The sequence below is a fragment of the Fulmarus glacialis genome, unplaced genomic scaffold (genome assembly GCF_000690835.1).
Source record: "Fulmarus glacialis isolate BGI_N327 unplaced genomic scaffold, ASM69083v1 scaffold9879, whole genome shotgun sequence".
Lineage (NCBI taxonomy): Eukaryota > Metazoa > Chordata > Aves > Procellariiformes > Procellariidae > Fulmarus > Fulmarus glacialis.
The window spans coordinates 28,195-47,527 of NW_009232609.1; the positions used below are offsets into that span (position 1 = coordinate 28,195).

A 19,333-nucleotide genomic window follows, 5' to 3' on the forward strand; every position below is an offset into this window, starting at 1 on the left:
GGGCCAAAGGCTTTTTAGCATGCATGTGGCCAGTCTGCTTTGAAAGAAGCTAACTCTAAGCAATGCCGGCTTGAGCGAGTCTGCTGCACCAGTTGGCTGTGGGGCCAGGGATATCTCTTCTGATCACTCTCTGATTTAACAGAACAGACACTGCCACTAAGTACTATTGCAGTTTGGACTGCTTTTTCCTTGGTAAAACTGTAGTCCAGGGAACAACAGTAAATCCCTCCAGCTGCAAATGAAGATATCAGCACTTATCATGGATGGGGAGGCAAGAAGCTGATTCTGGCTTTGCTACAGTGCCATTCTTACCTTTGTGATGGAAAACATGTATACTCTCCCTTCCTCTTTCTTCAGGTCATTCATAAACATCGGTGCACCAACAAGCAGCACATCTGTCACAGAATCCCTGTTAATGTCCACTGAACACACCACACTGCCAAAGTAGGAGCCAATCTGAAATCAGTAGTAAGAAAGTCATGTTTATATGTTGATTTTGTAAAGCATAATGTTTCAGCACCCAACTCAGAAAACTTACACCCAGAAATAGTCCAATACTAATGAATGAAACTGCCCATTGGAATGAAATTACTCTATAACATACTCCAGTGTTTGGGGAATCATACCTTTATCATGTGCCCACTGTTTCTGTCCAGTAGCTGCTGCTATGGCTTTACCACTTGGCAATGAGAATGCAAACAGAGAACAAGCTATGGGAGGTCTATTTTTTTACACTAAACTGTGCACATGAAACTACCCAATCTCTGATTTACTCTCAGATTTGTCTTACAAGCAAAGAGAACCAAAACCATCTAAACTCACTGCTTTTTTCCAAATGAAGAAAAAGAGAATGAGCGTCCAAATCTCTCTTTTGATGTCATCTACCTCACAACTTCTCAGACATAGTGGAGCTCACTGAGTCTCTCCCAATTAGAAGTGTTGACAGACTGATACATTAAGTAGCTTTGTATATTACCTTTTACCACTAATTGGATTACTTCCTAAAATACTGTTTAAGAGTTACAGTTAACCTCATTGAAATAGTCTAGTGGCGGAGAAAAGTTCAAGTGGATTCTAAATGGATTGCAAGAAAGAGGAATTTTCAGAACAAATGCATTGCAATTTACTGCTGTGTCAATGAAAACAGATGCCTGCAAAATCTCCATTCATGACCAAAATATACGTGCCTGTTCGCCTCTCTGGGACTGCATAATAGTGATATTACCATCGCTGTCAACATCATAAATCACTACCCTGCCAGTGTAGTTGGATCTTGGTGCGCCAGCAACAAAATAGATGGAGCTCTGAGTTGAGAGAACAGCAACAGAATAACCTGGGGAGAGAAGCCAACATTTAACATGTATGAGAGACCATTAACTACAAGTCATCAGTTGGTTATCCATAAAGGCACAGAGGATGAGTCAATCTGGTACGTTAGTTGCAGAGAACGATACTTCCAGTCGGCAAGTTAAGCTGTCACCTATGCATAAAATTTGCAATAGTCTGGAGAGAACAACGACACACAGATCAAGTTGAAGCAGGTTTGCAGAATAGCACGGACAATAGTTTAGCCTACTCAGTAAAAAGTAGACCACAAAAATGTCATACTTGTGATGGAGATAGGAAAAAGAGTGCAAAGAGTATCCTTTGAATGAAGAAATAAAAAGAAACATGAGATGAACATTTGGGCCAGCCTTCAAACTGGGAAGGAACACCTAGCTTCTGCAAAGCTTGCAGTGTATTTTCCCACAGCTCACCAAACCACAGCGTATTGGCTGAATACAACAGGCTATATTAACAGCTTGTCAGCTGAAGGGCTTAGGCTGATTGAACTTCTTTGAACATTTTAATCCTCATTCCCATTATTCGAACATTATTTGCTTTCAGGAAACATCTTTTAATACCTGCAAATATTTTAAACATGTATTAGCACTGTGAAGCTAGCATTACTACATATTTTACATTTCTGTGGTTTAATTACAGCAAGTTTATTTTAACAGAAGAAAACAAAATCATCCTTTATAAAGACTATAGTTTAAACTTAATAACAAAATCCCAGTGATTGGGCAGAATATGCAGGTCTTTAGCAAGCTGCAGGACCATGTGAGGACCACAGTCTAAAAAGATTATGCCTTGGTCATTACATATACCAGTCTAATTCAGATTTGTGTTCAGTCACTTTTTTCTAGGGAGAGAACATCATTGGATACTAGAAGTTCAAGAAGCAACAACAAAACATGATTTTATTCTGCAAGTTAAGGCCATAGAGTCCTAGTTAATACACCATACAGCCATTTGAAGTGAGAGGGTGCAGTGCAGAACGGGGGCCAATCTAGCAAGCTGTGATATGCTAGCAGCCATTTAGCTTGGGTCCCCCCAGGCTGGTGAGAGAGCGCTGGTACGGAGAGCTCTTAGTGGGGGACAGGAGGTGGAAAGGAAATGAAGGGACAGAAAAGGCAACAACATTGTTTGCTCCAAAAAGATTAAGGTCAATACTCTAGAAAGTGCCTTGTGGAGAAGTGCTGAGAGGAAATGACCTGACCTTTTAAGAATTATTCTAGAAAAGGGAAGAATAGAAAGTCTGAAGAGGTCACACATGCAAAAGAGCTACTGCTCATTAGGTTAGGTTTAATTTATTCATTGTGTTGGATGCAAGTAATGCTAAGCCATAGGGAAAAGAGCACGTTAGTTGCAAAAATAGCATCTCAACTTCAAGGATAAGAAAGTCAGAGGTGGTTAATGTAGTAGCATTATTCAGGGATGAATTGCCACAGCAGGCATGCTGTAGGTTTGCAGAAAACATTTCAATGAACTGAGAAGACAAACTGACTGGTTTTATTGGGTCACAAAAACATGCATCAGAAAATATATGAGGGTTATAAATAAGACCTCTGTTAAACTGCAGCAATATTCCTAAAACTATAAACTGAACTGTAAAAGGACAAGAAAAGAGCGAGCACAGATGAAGCAACAGCAAGTCAATCAACTTCTCATCCACATGTAAGTACATACAAATATTAAAACAGAAGGTAACCATAATGATCAGTACGATGCACTAAGCAGCCTTTTCAAATCCCATGACTTCTTATGTCTCTGTGGCAAAGCCTGATTCTTTTTTCAGCTTACCACATTGATATGAGTAGAATTTTTAAAACACAATAAAGATTTCATTCAATTAACTGTTGACCGATAAATAAACTCTTTTTGGATGCAAAATTCTTTTCATATTCTCAAATCAGTTCTTAACAGGAGTATGGCTAGAGCAGAATTTCCCAAGTTCTTTAATATCTTAATAAAGGTTTGATACATTTCCAGATTTGTATTTCAGGCCCTTACCTAGATAAGAGCTATGATTTCTGTCCTGTAGAATTTTCTCAAACACGTGGCTTGGAAAAGTGGTGACTCTGTCTGAAGACTCCTGAACTACGGTTCCACTCCAGTCATAGGCACCAACAGCACCCAGCAGCAGAACATCCTTTAAAAAATAAAAATCAACATTTTAGAATTACCTATTTCAGAAAAAATGTGAGCAAAGCTGAAGTTACCATACGTAATTTCCTACATCACTTTTTTTTTAAGGCAGTGATGTACAGTCTAATGACTGCAAGTAGTTGACTGGAGCTGCTTATAGTTACCACTTACATGCAGGACTTTACTGCCCTATTAAAGGGGATTATCACCCATCTACTGCAAGAGGATAAGTGACTGCTTCAGCTCCCAGGGCACTGCAACTCAAGATAAAATGGGTTTATTTAAACACTGTGATAATTTCCAAAGCCTGTCCACCCTGGGGTTGTGCTTGCCTAGTCTATGCTTTTACACACTCATGATCCTCAGAAGACCAAGGATCAGACAAACAAAACTGTAAGAAAAAGCTAAAGTCCCCTTTTTGCCAACGAAAGTGCCAATGACAGCACACAAAAGCTGATGGAAAAAGATACAAGATTTCATTCTTTAAGTGTATTGTAAGGAGATGTCCTTGAGAGAACCCTTAAATCTAAAATCCAAATTAATATGGCTTATTGTACAGAATACTTAGTACAGAAATACTTAGACTTGTACACATAAAACAAACATAGTTTAGATTACTTGCATTATTAAAATTCTTCACTGAACTGAGATACTGTTTTGAGAAGAAACCCCCAAATCTTTCTTAATTTTTGCCATTTCCTAGCATCAAGTGCTTGGTAAATTAAAACTTCAATTTTGGGCAAATACAGAGGACTTTTAAAAATTTATTTCATTCATCTCTGAGGGCTATGAAAAAGAAAAAACGTTCCTGTATTTTCAGTTGAAAACTGCTTGAACCACACTTGAATTTTACAAAGAGGACCTATTTGGTCAAGATAATCTTAAAATTGATTAGCAAGAAAGATGTATCTGATTTATTATTCTTTCTAATTTCTAAGTGATATATGCTTTAAACAAATGTTATTAACTATATAAATATTAGGTTAATTCTTTTCAGACTTGATTTATTTACACCTTGGTGACTGCTTAGAAATATACCAGCTTTACAATATGGTTTCAATTCTTCTCAGTTATTCAACTACAAAATATTAACTTGGAGCAATTGAATTTTTCATGCTATATGCACTCAGAAATCACTGAAATAATTGGATTAACACATCTCAAAATCATTACATGAAAGAAGCTATTATTCAACTTCACATATTAATGTATATTTTTTCATTTTAGGGATATACAGCACCTATTAGAAGTAATTTTTGTGGTATTCAAATAAAAAAAAAAGACTGATAATTTGCCATTCTCCTGCTTCTAAAAAAATCTTAAACTTGGTCATTGTGTTTTATTAGTCTTATTTTGTTGCAATTCTAAGCATTCATGTCTATGTAATTAAATCTATTTGTATCATTAAAAAATTAAATTCACATACCTTTTTTTGCGAGTAATATGCACTGAAGCCCACCTGCGACATTTCCATTTGGAATGTATCACCTTGATCTGTACCTGGTAAAACAAATATTCGCGTACGGTTAACCCTATAGAACCACATAAGAGATCCAATATAGCTGCCTCTGAGCGTAGCTATATAGGGACTTCCAAATCCACCAATTCTGCTAAAACATTTCCAACATTTCCAAACAATGAAAATCTGAGAGCTAATAAACTGTAGAATATTTGGAGGATTTAATGGCAAATTGATAAGATGGAGCCATGATGCTGAGTCTCTTCCGAAAAATGGCAGAAGATGATGATAAAGATGGCTTGAATCAGTCTGCACAGCGTTGTCACTGTGGCTAATCTTTTTTTATGTTTCCTAGGAAGCACTAATAATACACTGAAATTAGCAGCTTTAATAACGGTATATTCACAACTTTCAAATGAATGTTTCTTATCATATAGGACTTACAAAACTGTTGTAATTGTCTTGAAAAATACTGTGCAGGAATATTTCCTAAGGTAGATGGATGGGACTCAGGTAACAGGAATTCAATGGGAGTACAAATACCCAAGAGGGGGAGCTCACCCGATCCCCTTGACTTGATTAGCAGCATGGGCCTAGTAAAGAATAGATGGAGAAGAAAGAGAAGTTCCCAATTTCATCCTGAGCACAGGAAGGTTGCAGCCATGAAAGGCTCTTTAGGGACGGCTGAGGGCAGGTCACAAGTCTCCCAAGCATGGTCTAAATTTGACTTTAAAAAGCTGGCTTTTGGGTTGATGAAGACCCTCTGAGTCGCCTCTACAGCATCTTCCTCCAACAGTACACAGAGGACATGGGTGATGCTAGGGATAGAGCCTGGTAGACGCCACACAGATTGCATTACTGTAGCTTTTCAGTTCTGTAATCAGCAACCTAGTCTTCTGATTTGCTTTTTAAATCCACAGTTGCTCAGCATTAACAGAAAAACTGTTGACAGCATAAAGATATCTTTACTCCTCCAGTGGTAATAGCTCCAAACACATTTGGACGCATATGGACAAGCCCACAGTGGATGCCTGAAGCCCAGGACTTCACTCAAGCTTCCAGCAACTGGGGAATATTTCCCACAAACTGCAGAAACTAACTTGAAGCTCAGGCTCATTAACAGTGGGGTAGCTGGGGGAACACCTGTGCAAGCCAGAGCCCTCCTGGGGAGCAGGGAGCAGCCAGCGGCTCCAGCTGCCCCTTGTTTTCACAGCACTAGACTAAGGTGAAGCTAAATAAAATCCTTAGCTCATCAGCTGGGAGAACCTGATCTAATTTTTCAGAGACATCAAATATTTTACCTTCTATACTAAAAATGCGCTCTCCAAGTGTTCCCGCTTCTTCCAGTAGTGCAGCCTCAGATGACACATTAAAGAAATACTTGTCTGTTGGATGACTAGCAATTCCTTTGATTTCTTTAATTAAGTTTTTAGTATCAAGTTCATGCCTGATTAAGTATCCCAAAACCTTGGGTAAAAAAGAACGAAATAAGAAGAGTGAAGGAAATCATGGTGTTACTCCATTTCCTTTTGTATTATTTAAGTAAATATTCTACATATTAAAAAAAAAATAGAATTACCTTCATTCATATTACTGAATTAGACTGTATTCCTATACAAGGGACTATTCAGATAGGAAAAATATATAAACCAAGGCAAAGGAGAACAAGGCAAAAACACTGAAGTTGCTCAGGTAATATTGATTTTGCTTTTTCAGCCAGTTAAAGAAGACCAATATTTCATTAGTTCATAAAGATTAATTTCACCTAGTTTCAGTCTCACCAGTGTACCAATGCATGCATTATATACAGCTTATATATAGAACATGCACTTTCCTATATACACAACAAAATGATCTTTCAAAAATTGCAATAATATATATAATTATAGTTTTACTTACAGCAATGCCAAATCTGGTTATATTGTCTTCATTGCATTTACCTATCACTGTTTTCAAGTTGGAGCCATCATGTGATTCACCGTCCGTCACAACAACCATTACTTTTGTGGCTGTCGGACGTCCTCCCGACTCAGGTGAGAAAGCATACTGTCTGTTATAAAATATTGGATTTATCACATGTCAATTTATAATGGATGGAATTCAGTATATATACTGTAATGAATATGTCCATCACTGACTTAGAACAAGGTGCATCTGTAGTCCTTTTTATTTGGAAATTAACAATCTGCAATAAGAATTTTCAATTACGCTCCTGACAACTTCTTTTCAAAGCACTGCTCAAAGAGCCATCAGAAATGTAATCAAGGAAGTAGGAAAAAAAAAACACAAGTAGGACTGGATGGTATTTCTGATAGAAATACCAGGGAACACAATATTTTTTTGTACAAATGTTTCTAAATAAAAAGATTTTTTTGTCAGAATTATTAATGTTTTGTAACACCAGAGTAGCCAGGAATTGGCTCCATCAAGTTCAAACAAAAGCGGAAGAGTATTAATAATGGGTTCCTCAACACTACTACAAATAGCGACTCCATTGAAGGCTGAGTCTGTCCCTAAATAAGATTTTCAAGGCCATTTGATTCAGCATGTATTTTGGCCTAGAGTCCTGTCCTTGATTCAACTGCACAACAGCATCTTCCTATTGAGAAACAGACCTGATCTGTATACATATTCAGAGTCATGCTACATTTTTTTAAGTTCTTCCTATTTTTCATGCTGCTGGTGCTGCAGTGACAAACTGACAACAGACAAGAGATTTTATTTTCGCTGCAGTCAAGCAAGGCCTGACCTGCAAACAGGAATGTTACCGGTCCCACTGAATCCCTGGATAAACTTTTACTTCTTTTGTATCTTTCCTAAAAGTTTGTCCATGGTGTTCGATGCACTGGCATGTTTAGACAGCCCAAACAATTCTGTTGGGTACCAGAACTACCTTAGTGTAGAGTTTAACCCAATGGTTGAAGACATGCTTTTCAGCTAGTTTACATATCCCTATACTGTTCTGCATGGGGCACTGTAAATGAACCTGAAGGATTCTGCCTGGCACTGGGAACCTCCTCAGAGGCTCCGAGCACATACACTCCCAGTGGGAATGAAATTCAGGATGTACCTGTGGCCTCGTAAGGTAAGTTACAATAGTGGCACAGTAATCATCGATGTGTTTTACCTTGCATTGTCAATGGCTTTGAAAGTATTAGTCAGATCTCCTCCCTTCTGATATGTTCCCTCCATTGCTTTAACAACCTCGTCCTTTGTTTGATATGTATTCAAGTTGAACACTACACGGGGATCATTAGCATACTGAATTAAACCCACCTATGCAATAAAGAAATTAGGTTGGATTATCACGCATTACAATCAGTTACATACAATCATGACGCTTACTTATTTGTCAGGTTGGAGTAAAGGATCTGCAGATGCACATGGGGTTATAATTTTCTTTCAACACATATAAAACCAATTAATATTAACATATTTGGAAAGCAAAGAAAGCTAAAATGCTCTTGCACTTTATGTCATTTATTATGGACTACAATATGTTAATGCAAACAATCTGAAATAGTAGGCATTAAATGTTTGCTTGGTTACTTCTGGAAGAGCTGTCAGATAGCAATAATACAGGGAGCTCCGAGAAAAAAGAGAAAATAGCAAAAACTCTACAAGCCAACAGCACCTCAATCTGATCTCTTCTACGGAAATCCTAAAGGTTAGTTACTTGACAGCACTGCAAACCCTATTTTTTTTTAATACAGGTGAAGCTAAAGACATATGCTAAGATGTACTTTTACTATGAAAGAAAAAAAGAGGAGAAGATGCTAAAGGTGAGGTTCAGAATGGACTGAGCAGGAAGCCTAGCTTTTAAGCAAGGAAGAAGGCCCAAGGAAGAAGGCAGCCTTTGGGAGAGAGATTTCCAGTGCCCCAGTCTTTGTTCCCAGAACTGTTTATGGAAAATGGACAACTGTAAAGACAGAAAATATTTTAAAAAAAAAAGGCAATAAAATTTTCCTTACCATCACCAAATTAAAAGGAAAAAAGAACTCAAAGATCAGACAGTAACCATGCAGGAAAAACTTGTATTTGAAAGATGCAGCAGTTGGAAAGTAAGAGCCCATAAAAAATCTGTTCTACTTTTACCACATCCCCACAGACTACATTTTAATTACTTTTACACCTAATGCATGAAAGAGATCTGACTCCACTAGATAAAACCTAGACTTCTATTTCAGTTAGTTTACGTTTTGAATCAAATTATCAATGCCTTTTGAAATAGGTTAGCTGTGAGATAAAAACCCCAATACTGAAAGATACAGGACAACTGCGTAATCTGTGCCTTTGGGGGAGGTACTGTAGTTACGCTAAAGCACACTTCTGATTCAACTGCACAACAGCATCTTCCTATTGAGAAACAGACCTGGTTTGCATACATATTCAGCGTCACGGTACATTGCTTTAAGTTTTTCCTAATTTTCATGCTGCTGGTGCTGCAGTGACAAACTGACAAAAGCACACTGGTTTCCTTTAAAATTGCTAATAAAACCCATTGCCTTTTTTTTTTTTTTTTTGGTCTTTCTCAAAGATGTCTTTGACTTACCTGGGTTTTGTTAAGGCCTATGTCTAAGCCTTGTACAAATTTTTTCAAAAATGCCCGCACTGCGTCCCAGGGATAAATGCTGTTTGACTCATCACAAACCACCACCACATCTATGACAGAGGAACACTCTAAAGCAAAAATAAGAAGTGGAGATTAAATGCACTTTCAGTCTCAATATACTTAGAGCTTTTTGGCTAAATCCAGAGGTGCATATTTAGGTCTCACACAGGCAACACTTCAGATCAGGAAGGTTTTGCCACAGTGAGGACTCCATAGAAGCATATGCAGATTTTGAGCCTGCGCTGGTGCAATGCCTCTGAATTCAGAGGAGTGAGTCCATATTCATTTCAGCATTGGATCACGATTTGTCAGTCCTTAGGTGTGAATCATAGGACTTTGCTTTTTGTACATACATTTTAAAAAAAATCCCAAATTAAGAGTCCCCGACACAATGTATCTTGATTTTGTTTGATATGTTTTTTTAATTGAATCTGTTTTGCACATGTTGCCTTACTTTGAACAGCAGGAGAAAAGCTTCTTAGGATCTGGAAACTTGGACTGATTTCAGAACAGACTCCTGTTGCATAGTATTGGCTTCCACACTGCTGTGCCCACAAGGGACCACAAGTCTTTAAAAATAACAACAAAAAGAAACTATAAAAATAACAAATACTTGTCTCACCGTATCCATATACAAAAGCACAATAAGCAGGACCACAGGCATATAGGATCAGAGAAGCCCTCTTGGCTTATCCCTTGGAAAAGCCCTCAAGGCCAAATCCCTTGCAATCACAGTGATGGTGTAACCCCTTTCACATTAAAAGGATTTTCTATTCATTATCATCCTAGTGCCTCCTTCTGCAAGCTGGCCCCTTCAGACTATGCGCAGCTATAAGATCTAGGGAGTGTGACTTGGTCTGTAAGGAATCTGTCCTGCTTTAAGCCACCTGCTCTTCAAACTATGGGTTTAAAACTAGGGCTGGTATTTGCACATGGCTTATAAGCGTGCAGAGAAGTACTTCCACTAACCAGGAGGTGGCATCAGAGCCATGAGCATGCACATCGCAAACACGCAGAGGGTTTTTCTTGCAGTACGTCCGATTACCACCAACAGCGTGACCAGAGTGAAGAGTTTTGTGATCAGTGTGCGCGCACACACACACATTTATTAATTTGAGACGGCTTGTTCCCAAGGGAAATTCACTTTGCCAAAACATTTACAAGTTAAACTTCATCATCATCTCCAGTGAGGGTGCAGCCTCACAGTATGCACTGTCCTATTTAGCTGCAGCTAAAAGGAGAAGTTTGGCCCTGGCCTTGCATACCCCTCGGCTACGTGTTTCATTGCCTTCCAGAGAAGGTAATCGTGCTTCTTTGCTGAAAATGATATGTGTAAAAAGAAACGTTTTCAGCTGGATCAACCAGCTGGTTGCATGACAGTCACACCTCTGATATTAGAAGGATTTTTACAAAAGTACCTTGATAAAAAAGACAGATACTGAGACAGTATTTTGTCATGAAGATATTTGGGAGGGAGGGATTTTCTTTTTAAAAGAAAATCATGTTAGGAACTCAAGGAAAAAACATAACCTCTAAATAATCTCTGTCCAATGAGGATAACAATAAAATAAATGATAGCTTCATTACATATCACTTTCTGATTGCCCTATCCAGTTGGAAGAGCCTGGAAAACAGAAGATGCACCATCTCTATTTAGGAAAGAAGAGGGAGTGAACAGCACTATTAACCTTTTCTCAAGAATACTGGAAAAAAAGGTAATTAAAGGCAGAAGTAAATGGAAAATGAGCTAAATCACATGCTACCAGTGATAGACCACATCAAACTATCCTAACATATTTGACAAGATGGCAGATTTTCTAGACAAGAGAAAGGAGGTATATCTACATTATCTGATCTTGAGATAAGTGGTCTTTTTAGCTGCTACATGGGGCATGATTAGTTTTACTGGAAAAGATGGATAGTTACAGAGGTGAGATGTACAAAATAAATCATCTATGTCGGTAACTATGAAGCTGGAGGAGAGTTACCAGTCTTTAATTCAAAGTTATTTTTAATTTAAGTTCTTTTTAGATCAATCTCATTTGCCCATTTTCTAGTTTTTTTCTGTATTAGTGGTAACTCAAAATTGTGATGTTAATCTTGCAGCAAAAAATAAAATTGTTCTAATGAACTTTACTGATCTTCACTTTAAAAAAAAAAGGGAAAAGCTCTAGCATTGTTACAGTCAGAAATTTAAGATGCATCATTAATGCAGGTGAAAACTGGGAGATCACATATCAAGAACTGATGAAATTGAAAAGTGGAATATTAGAAAGGGGCATAGACTTGCCCTTAAGGACTAATGCTAAGAACGATAGACATAAACGGGGAGCTCATTGCACAGAAGAGAGGAGTAGACGGATCGGGCACTGGCTGATTGCAGGGTGACTGTACCCATGCAGCCAGCATGCAAAGCAAATATGGCCTAAAGATACGTGACAAGAAGCACTTGGAGTTGAGACAGGGAAATACCAAATACCCTGGAAAGACGCATGTGGAATACAGCATGGATCTGGTCATTCATGTTTGAGAGAGGTGTATTTTAAAAAGAGCATTTCAGCCAGAAAACTCTGTGTTTGTTTAGCAAAGCGAAGGACAAAGGAGAACGATTGTGGAGTGTTAAATACAGAAGGGAGATTTTACATGTAGGGAGATGGGAGCTGTTCCTTTCAACTAAAGCGGCACTGCCCCAAGAAGAAACTGATAGAAACTTAGATCAGAAATCCGGAAAAAAGTTGTTAACCGTCAGTGAAATCCTTAAGCACCTTTCCAACAGGACTAAGCATGCCTCAGAAAAATGTAATGAGTGTGTGGAAATGACTGCCCTGTACTTAGGATACCTGTGGGAAGCAATCACATGGCATCAAACAGCTGAACCAGCAGGACCCACGAGCTATGGCACAGACACGCCAGGCTGGGTCACGCTCCAGCCAAGCAGCCCAGAGATGGAGCACAGGCTGGTGCAAGCAGATGGAGGCTGAGCGAGAAGCAGCAGCAGGAGGAAGGAGAACAGTGAGCTGGGAGGAGGAAGCCCTGAGCACAACTCGAACAGCCCATCACCCAGGCCAGCTGCCAGAGTCGGCGTCTCGGAGCAAAGTCCTGGCTGGCAGCAGCTTGCAATTACGAGCAGACAGTCTCCGCTTGTTGTCCAGTTCTTGCAACAACTAAGTCATGGGGCTTTTGATTATTTGTTGAGGATGAGTCACAGATAAGCACCTGTCTCCAGTACCCTGTTCTCCTTAAGTCAAAAAGAACTCCTGTCACCAAAGACGTGGCTAACGGTTCGTGTCTTAGCATTCAACTTTTTTTTCTGTTACTTTATGCAATTTAAGAAGAGTCAATCAATGGATCAGGAAATTCTTTTTAACTGAGAGAAGTTCAGGTATTATTAGAAAATACAAATTTTTCTGCATGAGATGTTTTAAATCACTGCAATTACTGATACTGATTCAAAGTGGGCATGCATGGGACAGTATTAACAGTAATTAAAAGTATTATCCAAGAGACAGAATAAGATTTTTTTAATCAATATCTTCTCAAACCAACAATCAAGAAGAGCACCGTTGCTGTATTTTGAAGTTATGATTAACTTTACTAATTCCAAAAGAGCTGCTGGAAAGTAGATCTACTTTTAAGTACTTCAGTGAATTGGGCTATGTGGTAATGAAGATAATAAACACTTGAATACTTTTGCAATTACTAGGAAGATGTAACAGAAAAATACGAAGTTTAAAGTGAGCCTCACAGCTCTTTTGTCTGTAGTTTATTGTTTCACTTAATTACTACACAGGCCTACCATGTATGCATCAAACCGGAATACACCTACACTGCAACAGTTTTCATGCTTACAGTTAAGATTGTAAAAAGCATATTAAACAAGCGTTAACTTCCTTTCAATTATGAAATCTGTTTTACAGGCTCCAAGGAGAGTGGTTTGCAGAATATACACACAGAAAATGCATCCTCTTCCAGCTCACTAACCAAATAAAACATATCACAGATCCATGGGACTAGAAATCCTAAGATCTCAAGACAACAGTCACTGTGCAAGTGCCTATGGTGGAGGAGAGATCGCATACTGTCTTTGGAAAGCATAATCAGAACTATATAAGACTGCCTTAAAAGATGTCCATGGTGGAAATATTCTCGCGTATTTTGTCTGACTTAAATTACAGAATCTTTAATTATGTGCTCTTCCACAGGATATTTAGGTAAATGACAAAGAACAGAATTCATAATTTTCCTGGTTTTGGACCCTAGGTAATCATGGAATGGGATGGAAAATTTTAAAATATGCAAAATACTTATTAATCTATGCTGCATAGTAAAATACATTCAGCTTGGACTTAATCAAAAAATGTGGAGAATTCTAGTTCCTTCATTCTCCTCAGGAATTTCTGTGTGTACTAAATACGTTCTTGATACGTACCAAAAATCCTCCTGTTCTTGAGTTCTGTATCAGAGTCAAGCCAAGGTTCATGTCTTCCTTTATCTCAGTCACATTTGGAATATTTATTAAAGCTGAAATAAAAAGAGAGTAAGTAATGACAGAATATTAAATAAAATGTAGAAGCAATTTAGTAAGTTGAATTCCTTTTCGAAAGCTTGATTTCTCAGAATCTAAGATGCCTTTTCCAAATGGCTGCATACAATTCTGAGACAAAAGAAACGAAAGCTAACCTTTGTCAAAAATTTGCTAACCATTAACTATAGACATGAATAGAGTATGGCCATTTAGAGTGCCTGCCCTCATGAGAGCTGAAGGCAAAGGAGAGGAAGAAACTGTCTACCTATTGAGTATTTTTGGCTGGCTGAGTAGCTGCAGCCGAGTAGCTACTATTACATTCCTCAGCTGGAAGGAGCGTTGGAGGACAGAAATGCTCCGCACCACAAGTAAATATATAGTAGGCATCACATTCCTCAGGACACCAGACTCCTCTGATCCAGTATCAGGCTTGAGACAAAAACCTGGAAGGAGCGTTGGAGGACAGAAATGCTCCGCACCACAAGTAAATATATAGTAGGCATCTCCGCTGCCCCATATTTTCGCTGTACCCAAAAGTGAATCCCATTTTCTACTTAGTTTGCAAACACACAGAGGCAGAAAAGGCTTCATATCCACTCACACGCTCGTCCCTCATGCACTCCACATTCACAGTTGCCCCCGAGCGTACCAGCGCGGACCCCCCACGCGCCTGGCACCCGGACCCGAGGGCCCCCAAAGCTGGCTGGTCCAGCCGAAAGTGTGCTAGTGAACACCAGCACAGGCACGCCCGCTTTGGGGGAGGTACAGACCCTCACCTCCCCGCAGCCCGCGCCAGGCCCCTGGGCTGTGACCCGTGGTCCCGCTGCAGCCGCCAGCGTGGAGCCCCGCACTGACGCGGAGCCCTGGTCCCCCCCAGCAGCTGGTTTTGGGACACACACCGTTCCCGCCCCACGGCTGGAGGTTAAAGACCCCACGTGCTCCCGCAGCTGAGGCCGAGACCCCAGTGGCTCCAGCAGCCGGCACCTCAGCCCCCGCCCGCCCCCCGGGGAAAAAAAAAACACACCGGCCTCGCCGGTGGCCGGCACCGAGTCCTCGCGCACACTCACGCACACAAACACACACACAACAGAGACTGAGATTCTGCAGAGAGGCAGCGAAGAAAAGATGTAAGAAGATAGACTGGCCTGGTACAAAAATGAGGAAAAACTGAACAGCTGTAGCGAGACGTTACTCATTACAACTTACCTTGTAAATTCAATTTTTTACATGTGGTTTTGGACGTACCAACAGGACATGCATAGATATCTCCAGTTCTGTTAGCCGGATAGCCACTCCAGGGTGAACCAACCAACAACCTAAAGTAACAGGAACTTCATTAGGTCTGAAATGATTCTGGAAAAATACCGCATTATTGCATAGCACACTGTAGGTAACAGGTAGAGAGGCTTTTACCAGATATAACACCTGAGGCACTCGGGAGTCTTCTTCAGAGCTGTTCAGCAGCTTTACTTGCGTGTTAATACACTGGATTCATCAGAGGCAACTTCGGTGGAGAAGCCTCTGGGGATTAGGCTGCCTCAGATATGTATACTGTTGTTTCTGTGACATTATGTCATAGTGTCAGAAGAAATACAGCGAAGATATTAATATATACAGATGCATACAAATTTAGAAATATATGCATTGGGGATTGAGAGACAAAAAAATTATTGCCCTGTCAGTGAACAGTTAGCTGATTCCTTTTAAGTTATTCTTTTAGCTGATAAGAAGCATTTCCTACAGGATCTGCTCAGCAACAGTCAAATGCTTATGTCTGAGCTTGAACACTACCACATCTTGACAACACTGAGTCAGAAAGAAAATACTGCAGGTGGTAACAGTCTGCTGCATGAAGTATTTAACCCTGAACAAGAAAGTTAGGACTTATGATAATTTGTGCCTACAGTATGAAGTGATTCACTTTCCCTGACTCATTTCTTTGTCTGCCACAAGGCTTCCCCTCCAGTATCTGCTTCTCAAGATCCCTATCTGAAAGCCTGCACAAAAGCGATTAATTCACCCCTTGGAATACTGCTTAAGAGCACCTATTTTTCAGCACAACTCTCAGAGAGAGTGAAACCACCAGACAATATAGGGCCGTGCAAGGCTGGAAGAGAAGGACAATTCTTTGTACAGTTTAACATGCAGTGAAATAAGGGTAAGGCAAAACATGACCATAGGAAGATGACTTCAAGGGATATGAAAAAATGAAATAGATTATTAGAAAGCAGGGACTGTGGGTATTTGCTCCAGCAGCAATATGACTTTCCTTTCATACAGAACAGTCTATGGTAGTAATTAATCCATTTATGGGACAGTAAAAGGACAAGCAATGGGACCCCAGTACAGAATATGGAGTTTCATAAGAAACCATCTTTTTTAGTTGGTCAATAGGTTGCTAAAAGCAAAATTGTCGTCCTCTAAAATTTTATAAGTAGCTAATGCAAATACCTTGCACTATAAAAAGAACACATTTTATGAAATTATTATGTTTCAAAGCAATTGCTATATATCATATTAACTTTCCAGGGACCATCTGATTTTACTGCTGCAATTTTATAACTAGTTCGAATAAAATGGCTTTGGTAAAAGTATATAGTTTTAGATGCACAGGCAAGAGTTTGAGTCCTTTTTAGCTTTCTCAAAGAAAATACTGCTAACTACAATATTTAGTTTATTTCATCTCAATTAAACAAAAACTTAACAGCACAAATAATGTTACTCTGTTTTACCAGTTCGGTTGGGGGTAACTGCAGATTCTATTTTCTGTGGGTAGCAGTATTTTAAAAATACCTACCTCCTTCTCAATTTCCTTGCTGAAAAACAGTGATTACGCAGGCAGCAGGAACAGGATTTTGTGTACTTTTAGCATCTCTAAACCTGCAATTCAGGTACGTATAAATACCTCTCTATATAAAAACAGTGTATGTTACACTAGCTGTGAGGAGGCCTCTGATCTTCTTCTTGTTTTCTGAGGAATTCAGCCTTTTCTGCATAGCTCAGTACCAAATAACCAGAACTCACAAGAAACTACTCCATCGGCCATGTGCTGATAGATGATACAGCCTGCAAACAGTGACACAGAGGCCTGGAGCCTGTCAATAGTGATTGACAAAAGAAAGACATGGTGTTACAGTCTCCCCCCTTGTTAGGTACTACAGAGATACTTAGTTATAAAATGCTAACTGCGCTGATGCGAGAGAGGAAGGGCTAACAGTTTTCATGGAAACAGAAAACAGTTTTAAAAAGGATGGCAGAACTGCATGGGTAATATCTGAAACTGGAACGGCTTTTCAGCATTAACTGTCAAGCTGAACATTGCACTGTGTACATTTATAAATATTTGTATGTTTTTTCTAAGTTTCCCAGCAGGCAAATGTATTTCAGAGTCCCTGCATGAGGACTTTCAAAGAATGGCCTTAACAGATCTTGGAAATACCCCCTGCACCACTCCAACTGGTCACGAAACTCACTGTAAATCTCTGCACTGCACTAGCATCGCTCTGCAGCCATGGGTTATCCTGAAGCCCAAAGCACACAGTTTCACTCAGAAACAGAGTGAGAACGAGAGGAGGAGAAGAGGAAGAGAAGCGTGCTTGAGCACTAGCTGTCCCCAAATTCAAGCCTAACTCCAAGCCTAACTCCAAGGCTAACTCCAAGCCTCACCCTTGCTATTGGCATAAACTAGACAAACACCACCCACAGAGCTTAGAAAAAGCAGTTCTCTCCCTCTCAGCATGCATATTTGTGCTTGTTCCATGGGCTTTAATGCTGCTCAGCAGTAATGTGGGCTCTAAAACTCCTGTTTTCCCCAACCTCAACATTAATTCCAACACAGACATCTATTTATACCAAGGAACCATTGCTCTTTATACCCAATCCACTTCTAGAAGTTAATATTCACAACTGTATTTTATTTTCACTAGCTCTAAAAGGAACCTTGTAGCTGTTGCGTGGTACAAACAGAAAAATGTAAGCCAAAACAAGACGAACTCTTACAATTTTAATCCCAAATCTAAATCTATGCCAACTGTGCCCAAAGCAAACTTAATTTTGTCTTTCATTTAGCTTGCATTCTTCATACTTTACTGGAAGTTATTACACTACCTTCCCCTTTGCTGTAATAGCCTTCCTTGTAGATTTGTAGGGTCCGTGAATCTCAATTCCATAACTATGCTGTAGGTCAAAAAATGCCGCTCCATACATAGAATTTAACACTTAGAACTGACTACTGCTGACACTGTGATTTTCAGAAATGAATAGAGCTGTTAAACCCCTTCCCTTATTTGACTTAACTAGTCTAACCTGCCATCAATACGCTCCTGAGAAAAGGTTATTAACCAACTTCTGCCAGGCCTAGCCCTCTACTTTTAACAGCCAATCTTAAAGGTCCTAGGAAATAACTTAATTATTATTTCTCTCGTATCCTGAGCCTTACTTAAGCTTAATACTAGGCTTAATCTATATTAGAAATCAGCAAGTCCTACTAGCCTTGGAAAATTAACATAAACCATTACAGTGCAGAGTTACACAATACTGCTCTGGGAAAATGCGTGTGTATCTTTCTGAAACGTCAGAGGTGAAGAAAGCAAGAGAGTATCTGGCTAGCATTCTGCTAATACAAAAATATTTTTTTACTGTGATTAAACAGGATGCACATGAAGCAGAGTGAAACAGAACGTATCAGGAAAGAATGCAAGAAATGAGTACTAAAATACTTGAAAATGTTTGTTTCCAAATAAACTGTATCATGTATAGTATATTAATTAAGGGTCGTTTTCAGCCGTGAGTTAAATATTTATTTTTTTACAAAACTTCTTTGAGTGTCTTGTAGACTGTCTTTACACAATACTATAGTGATTAACATGTAATATTGCCACTGATTTTATTATTCAGTTCCTTAATCAGTCTCCGACACTGTATACAAGGCAATGGAACTACATGAAGTCAAATAAAGTTCAGCGGCAATGCCATACCACACAGGCTGCAGGAGTGGCAGATCAAAGTGCAACAGGAATTATTTCTGGGAAATTACACCATGACAAAGCTAGTAACTGGCAAAGTGTGATGTAGCAGAAAACAAAATCAGAATTCATGGCGAAGGGCTGAATTCCCAGCTGTTGTCAGTGCACGTTTTATATTTTCTGATTTTTTTTTTTTTTTCTTTTCATGCATTTGCTCTTTAGTGTGTTTTTTTAAACACAAAGATGGCTAATAGGAAATAGGAAAATAGAAGTAGAAAGGACCTCTTAAATCATCTGGCCCT

General features: G+C 39.2%; 1 protein-coding gene across 1 annotated transcript in view; it reads right to left on the reverse strand.

Annotated features, from left to right (window-relative positions):
• ITGA2 (integrin, alpha 2 (CD49B, alpha 2 subunit of VLA-2 receptor)) overlaps positions 1-19,333 on the reverse strand; it is a 48,572-nt gene that overhangs the window by 23,779 nt on the left and 5,460 nt on the right. The window contains exons 3-13 of the mRNA XM_009584969.1: positions 15,274-15,383; positions 13,972-14,063; positions 9,997-10,111; positions 9,483-9,610; positions 8,058-8,206; positions 6,830-6,980; positions 6,232-6,397; positions 4,898-4,971; positions 3,337-3,475; positions 1,188-1,333; positions 313-456 (exon numbers count right to left, since the gene is read on the reverse strand). Coding sequence (XP_009583264.1) covers positions 313-456; positions 1,188-1,333; positions 3,337-3,475; positions 4,898-4,971; positions 6,232-6,397; positions 6,830-6,980; positions 8,058-8,206; positions 9,483-9,610; positions 9,997-10,111; positions 13,972-14,063; positions 15,274-15,383 — 1,414 coding nt within the window. The remainder of the gene's footprint in view (positions 1-312; positions 457-1,187; positions 1,334-3,336; positions 3,476-4,897; positions 4,972-6,231; positions 6,398-6,829; positions 6,981-8,057; positions 8,207-9,482; positions 9,611-9,996; positions 10,112-13,971; positions 14,064-15,273; positions 15,384-19,333) is intronic.